Here is a 7253-nt window from a genome sequence, read left to right as displayed (position 1 = left end):
TGGGAGGCTGCATTTGGGCACAAAAGTACCGACCGGTGTGGAGAAGACCTTCCCTGTGGCGAGTTCCTGAAGGGGATTAAAATTTATTGTGAAAATTGCTGTTGTTGAAACCGTCGCAAATTACCGGCGTGTTAGCGCGACGGCATATTACTCACCAAGTTATCCTCATATCTACAGTTTGAAGAATTTTCAACGTGTATTTCATCATTTTATGCATCATACGGTGTCTATATTTTCGACCCGTGATCAATATTGCAGAATTGCAAAAATTTCGCAACCATTTTTTGCGGCCATATTTGGGTGTATTTTGCCTTTTTATTTTATGTCGTATAACGTGTAAACCAAGCAGCGGCGAAGAACGTGTCAAGTTGTCATCACTGCGTTGAAACGGAAGAGCCATCTCAAAATTCCTTCGAAACAGCAAGAACTTCAAGTCGTATCGTCACTCCATTTCGGTCATTCCAAGTAAGAACGAAAGAGACGGTAAAAAAAAATAAGGAGGAGCTATTCACGTTTTTCATAATCGATCATCATCGAACGCAGCTAAATCGAGCGTACTGCGTGTATCCGAACGGCGCAGCTGTCAGGTTGGCAACATTGAAAAAAGAAAAACGTACTTGACTAACTTCATTTCGAAGCGTGTGCGGCTTATGTTTACGATTTTATTTCGTGTTCGATTTTGTATAATTTATAATTTGGCAAAGAAAAGCATAATTGGTTGTAAAAAATATATAATAAGATACCTTTTACATATAGTACATGTAAGTATAGTTAAGGTTCATATCGTTTTGTTGCAAAAGGTTTTTTTACCAAAGCAGTACCTATTCAGGCACGTAATTTTAAATAGTTTCTCTTGGTGTATCTTTCTAGATTTTCAAAATGAGTGAAGATAAGGCAAGGTTAAAGGCTCTCGTCGCCGAGCGGGGATATATCAAGGGGACTTTGTCACGGCTAAACAACTTTTGCCACGATGCTGATGCAATGGCGGCTACCTCGCGTGAGGCCTTACGTGAAAAACGTCTTCGCATGTCGGAGGCTTTTCAAGAATATATGCAGTTAAACAAGGCGATTCTAGTGCTGGCCGACGAGGACGCTGAAAATTACGGCGAATATGAGGACAAATATTACGAGTCTGTTGGGCTGCTGGATAAGGCCTGCTCGGGTCCACAAACCGAGGCCAAACCGAATGGCGGTGAGAATTCTAACCCAGGTACGTATAAAAACCTTCCAAAAATTAATTTACCCAATTTTAATGGGGAGAAAGTGGTAGAATATTATCCTTTCATTAACATGTTTCGTTCTGTGATTCACACAGACAAAAAATTAAGTTCATGCGAAAAACTTTATTACTTACGCTCTTATTTGAGTGGGGAAGCCTTAGAGCTTATAAGAAATTTACCTTTAACCGACGATTTACGTCACAGCTGTCAAACTCTTAGAAAAGAGGTATGACAATACCCCTAAAATTATTAACTACTAGCTGGTACCCGCGACTTCGTCTGCGTACTTATAATTTGAATATTAAGGATTATATAAAAGGAACGGTATAGCATGTGATTAAAAGAGAGTAAGTAGGTATATTTAAAAAAAATAAAAAATATCTGTTTACAGTCGTTATAAAGTACCTATGTATTCCATTGAGTGGCAGAAATTACCTAGGAATATTTATCGGTCCCTTATGTCCAAGACACTTACAGGGGTCAGCGTCACGTTGTGTACAAAAATATTTTAAAATGACCTAATTTAAAACTTTTTTGTACACAACGTTTGCTATTTTGTTATTATTTGTTAAAATGTAGAAATTGTTTGGACTCGACACTCGCGAGCAGGCCACGTATACACCACGTGCGCTCCCCCACCACAAGACAGCGCCGTTGACTGCCGCGCCGCCACACTTCGGCGAATGTGCGCGACGACGAACGACGACCGACGGCAGTGGCGGCGATGCAGAGTATTCGTTAAAAGGAACTTTATCTACAAAAGCCAAATTTTTTTAACTTGATACACCCAAAACTACTAAATATCATGTTCCTAGGTTCAGTGGTTAATATTTTGTATACAAAAAGTTTGGCTTCGTAGTTCCCGTTCCGAATCCGTTCCGTTCCGTTCGAATTTCGGAAAATCCGTTTGTATCCGGAAAAACTCTGCACATCCTAAGAGACCTACGTACCAAGTTTCATGGTTTTATCTTCAAAAATGACGAATACCCATACAAACATTCAACCCGTATTTCACCCCCATACTGGTAAAAATTTCAAAATGCTTGAACAAACGATTTTTTGTTTGTTATTTAGTGCCTAAACACAAAATTTAATATTTTTATCTTGAAAAATGACGAACCTCATAAAAAATTTCAACACCTATTTCATCCCCTCAAAGATCGAATTTTCAAAAACGCTTTAACAAATTGTTTTTTTATTTCTTATCAAGTACCTAAATATAAAGTTTCGTGGTTTTATCCCCAAAAATGACGAACTCCCATACAAACTTTCAACCCTCATTTCACCCCCTCACTGGTCGAAATTTCAGCAACGCTAGAACAAATGTTTAATTATTTTTTATCAAGTGCTTAAATATAAAGTTTCATGGATTTATATTTTAAAATTAAAATATCCCATACAAACTTTCAACCCCTATTTCAATCTCTTCGTCCCTTCTTTTCGCAATAAAAGGTATCCTATGTCCTTTCTCAGGGTCTAAAGATTGTCTGTGCCAAATTTAATCAAAATCGGTTGAGAGGTTTAAGCGGGAAAGCGTAACAGACAGACAGACAGACAGACAGAGTTACTTTCGCATTTATAATATTAGTAAGGATTATTTTCCCTCGTTAAATAGTAAACAAACTAAGTGTAGGTGTTATAATTTCGTTGACGAACTGATTACCTATCCGTTTCTTTGTCTAAAATGAGTATTACCTTATTACTATGATTGATTGATTGATTGATTGGGCTTAAAGTTCGTATAAATGTCTATCGAATTACCTCCTCAAGTTTAAAGCGTAGCTAGTCATGTAGTACTATATTAATTATGTGGTGTAAGTAATTAGATTTTATCTGTATGTAATGTAACAGTCAGTTGAATAAAAAAACTTATACAAATCAGATCAATTAATTGGCGTAATGTGATTCTAGAAAGAGTTTTAATGTTAATAGATAGCTAGCTATAGCTATGTGTAGGTTCCTGTAGGAATGAGATATAACTGTTTAATAAAGACAGTTGCATCAAAATTTTATCATAAATTCCCTAAATTATGGCGCCTACCTACCCTCTAAGTTAGAAAAGTGATCAAATACTAACTTGAGGTCACTCAGTTTAAAAAAAAAACATCGAAATCATTCCAGTAGCTATGGCGTCATGCGCTTCTTGACACGATCACGAAATCTAGATTTCCGCGGGAATGAGGTATTTTCCCGCCATAAAAAGTAGCCTGTGTCCGTGCCTAAGGTCCTATCTTTAAATTAACCAAGTCTTATAAAATTCCGTTCAGACGTTAAGGCGTGAATGAGGCAAACTTTTAAAACAAACAATTAAAAATCACTAACCTAGTTTTCTGTCTACTGCCTACGCCTTAAGTACGATAGCATAAATATTAATAGGCCATATCCTTTTCTAGATTACTATCTATCAGCTAACTAAATTTCATCAAAATCCGTTGAGCCGTTTAGGCATGATAGACAAAACTCCCAGCAAAAACTATAAAAAAATCACTAACTCAATTCAGTTTTCTGCCTACTTCCTACCCCCTAAGTACGATGACGTGATCAATTTGATCGTACAACCGTTTTTAGATAACCAACTATTACCTTACTAAATTTCATTAAAATCCGTTCAGCCGTTTAGACGTGAAAGAGCAAAAGTCCCAACAAAAACGACTACAAATCACTAAATCAATTTAGTTATCTGCCAACTGCCTACCCCCTAAGAACGATGGCGTGATTATTTATAGCCTATGACCATTTCTAGGTTATCATCTATCACCATACCAAATTTCATCAAAATCCGTTGAGCCGTTTAGGCGTGAAAGAGTAACAGACAGACAGACAGACAGACAGACAGACAGACAGACAGAGTTACTTTCGCATTTATAATATTAGTATGGATCATGTGGACAGCTTACTGGATTTGCCTGCTTTTACTAAATGCACTGCACACAACCTGCGTTCCCTCATTAGCACTGTTAATGTTAACATGGAAGCCTTAAAAAACTTAAAACAGCCAGTGGAACATTGGGATATACTTCTCATTAACATATTAGCTAAAAAGATTGACACCTATACTTACCGGGGTTTCCACCTTGAGAGAAATGCTAGAGAAGTTCCCACACTATCTGAATTTCTTGATTATTTAGAGAAGCGTGCATTGGCACTGGAAAACACCTCGGAGGAGAAGCAGCCATCATTTACTGCTAAGTCTACGCGAGCTCCTAAGGTCAGCGGGGTAGCGGCAGCAGAGAAGCCTCAGCCAGCATGTAAGTACTGCAAGCTTTCTCATAAATTATATGAGTGTCACAAATTTAAGATGGCTATAGTAAAAGACAGGTGTGCTTTTGTCAGAAACCATAATTTATGTACACTGTGTCTGAATGAGCATCGAGGGAAATGCATGCTACGCATCATGTGTGCTGTATGCAAACAGAGGCACAATACGCTTCTGCATGTGCAGTTGCCAAGCAGTGAAGATTCATCACATACAGCTGTTGCTATGGATGATGGGGTGAATAGGGAATGTAATGCGGTATCTATGTCTTACACTAGCTTGTCAAGGGATGTACTGCTTCCAACGGCTATGGTAGGCTTATATAACAAAAATGGGACTTTGACATATGCAAGAGCCCTATTGGACAGTGGTTCTCAAGTATCATTTGTGACAGAAAATTTTGCTAACAAGATAAACTGCAAAACCTTCCCAGTTAATTATCTATCTCTGGTGTAGTTGAGGGCACAAATAAAATTACTAAAAAGGCTGAATTTTCCGTATGTTCATCTATAAATACATATAAGGTTGATGTGTCCTGCTGTGTGGTAAAAAATATCACTTGTGATTTGCCCCAGCAATCATTTAAAATTTATAATTTTGATATACCAGCCCATATAACGCTTGCTGATCAAAATTTCAACAAAACTGGAGAAATACAATTATTATTAGGTTGTGACATATTTTTCCAGGTCTTGCAGCGTGAATCGCTGCCCCTCACGCCGTCTGGGCCGTTTTTAATTAACACCTGCTTCGGATATGTTGTCGCCGGGACTCTACCAGTTTCATCTGGCAAGATTTATTCTTCTAATCACTGTATTAATATTAAAGTAAGTGAACCCGTGCATACATACCTATCAGGGCAGGCAGCAAAAACAAATTTAATATCTGACTTGTCTGAACCTCAAAATGATAATTCATTATTAAGACAATGTGAGCAAGACGCTTTATTATTTGATTTAAATAATAATATTAATAATTTCTGGCAATGTGAAAAAGTCCCTAATGTTTTCAAGGAGGGGTCAACAGAGTTTCAGTTAGCAGAGGAATGCTTTAGGTCTTCTGTAAAGTTAATTAACAAACGCTTTTCTGTGGCTTTGCCTCTTAAATTAGATTTGGAAAATATACAATTAGGGGATAGTTTCTCTTATGCTCTGCATAGATTGTATAATTTAGAAAAACGTTTCGTGAAAGATGACACATTATGTCAGCAATACAAAAAATTCATACAAGATTATTTGGATGAAAATCATGCCACTTATTATGACATTAACAACTATAATTTAGATGCAGGTAACATATATTTCCTTCCACATCACCCAGTATTGAACCCGAATAGTAAAACGACTCCCGTGCGAGCCGTATTTGACGCGAGCATGAAAACGAAGCGCGGTTTATGTTTAAATGATATAATGCTCAACGGAGATGTTGTCCAAAGTGAATTGTTTGATATATTGGTGTTATTAAGAACTTATAGGTATATTTTACTATGTGATGTGAAAGCTATGTACAGGCAAAAACTTGTTGATGAACCATTCTGTTGTTTGCAGAATATATTATGGCGGAATTCTTGTAATGATCCAGTACAATATATACAGTTAAAAACTGTTACATATGGTTTAAAACGTTCGGCATTTCTAGCTACTCGTTGTTTGATGGAACTAGCTAATAATTTCGAAAATGAATATCCATTAGCATCCTTTGTTTTAAAACATTCTAGTTACATGGATGATATTCAATGTGGTAGCCAGGATATTTCTGAGTTATGTCGTATCAAGGACGAATTAGTTAAACTTATGAGCGAGGCGAGTTTCTCCCTGCATAAGTGGTTTTCAAACTGTCCAGAAATATTGAAAGATATTCCATTAGAATTGCAATATTTAGGTAATCGTGATTTAAAAGAAAATGGTAATGTATGTATGAAAACTCTAGGTTTATCCTATGATGTGTCTACTGATGCCTTATCTATGCGATGTCCTCAAGCTGAAATCCTTGAGAGATACACCAAGAGACAAGTTCTCAGTTTTATAAGCCAATTTTTTGATCCGTTAGGTCTGATAGGTCCAGTGATAGTGCAAGCTAAGCACTTCATGCAAAAGGTGTGGTTTTTAGATCTAAAATGGGATGATTATTTACCTGACGACCTAAATACGGAATGGGTCGACTTTGCTACTGCTTTGGTAAAAATGTCTTCTATTGATGTACCTAGAAATATTAATGTGTTTTCCTCGCAATCGTTGGAGTTAGTAGGTTATACTGACGCTTCTGATATTGCATACGGGTGCTGTTTGTATATAAGAGTTGATGATGACAACAAAAATGTTAAAGTTAACCTATTGTGTTCTAAATCTCGTATAAACCCGAAAAATAAGAAACTTACTACACCTAGGCTAGAATTAAACGGTGCTTTATTATTGTCTATGTTGGCTAAGAAAGTATATGACGTTTTAAGTCTAAAATATAATGTAAAAACCTTTCTTTATTCTGATTCCCAGATTGTACTTGCGTGGGTGGGTACTGAGCCTGAAAAATTGGGTGTTTATGTTCACAATAGAGTGAAACAAATACAAAAATTTACTTCAAATTTTCAGTGGCATTATGTATGTACCAGTGAGAATCCTGCGGATTGTTTATCTAGGGGCTTGTCACCTCAGTCACTCAAGTCCAAGTTGGGAGAATTATGGTTTAATGGACCAGAATATTTACATAGTTATGATTATGTACATTCAGATGGTAAAGGTAAAAGTCAAGTAATTGCTATTACAGAACTAAAAGTAGAA

General features: G+C 36.7%; 1 protein-coding gene across 1 annotated transcript; it reads left to right on the top strand.

The window, feature by feature from the left end:
• Window positions 1–506: 506 nt before the first annotated feature.
• On the top strand, window positions 507–5463 carry LOC126381674 (uncharacterized). Its single transcript, XM_050031129.1, has 4 exons — window positions 507–761; window positions 871–1210; window positions 4349–4468; window positions 5166–5463. The coding sequence occupies exons 1-4, from the start codon at window positions 651–653 to the stop codon at window positions 5177–5179; spliced, it is 585 nt and encodes a 194-aa protein (XP_049887086.1). The 5' UTR covers window positions 507–650; the 3' UTR covers window positions 5180–5463.
• The last annotated feature ends 1790 nt before the right edge of the window (window positions 5464–7253 follow it).

Source organism: Pectinophora gossypiella, unplaced genomic scaffold (assembly GCF_024362695.1).
Source record: "Pectinophora gossypiella unplaced genomic scaffold, ilPecGoss1.1 Pgos_80, whole genome shotgun sequence".
Taxonomy (NCBI): Eukaryota; Metazoa; Arthropoda; class Insecta; order Lepidoptera; family Gelechiidae; genus Pectinophora; species Pectinophora gossypiella.
Note: the sequence above shows the minus strand (reverse complement) of the source record. Positions and strands in the feature narration are given on the sequence as shown.

Excerpts from the sequence above, each read along its gene's own strand:
- LOC126381674 (XM_050031129.1), top strand. The coding sequence starts at position 651 with ATGTTTACGATTTTATTTCGTGTTCGATTTTGTATAATTTATAATTTG. Across the intron at positions 762-870 it reads ACCTTTTACATATAGTACAT|ATTTTCAAAATGAGTGAAGA; the intron begins GTAAGTATAGTT and ends GTATCTTTCTAG. Across the intron at positions 1,211-4,348 it reads CGGTGAGAATTCTAACCCAG|AGAAGCGTGCATTGGCACTG; the intron begins GTACGTATAAAA and ends TTGATTATTTAG.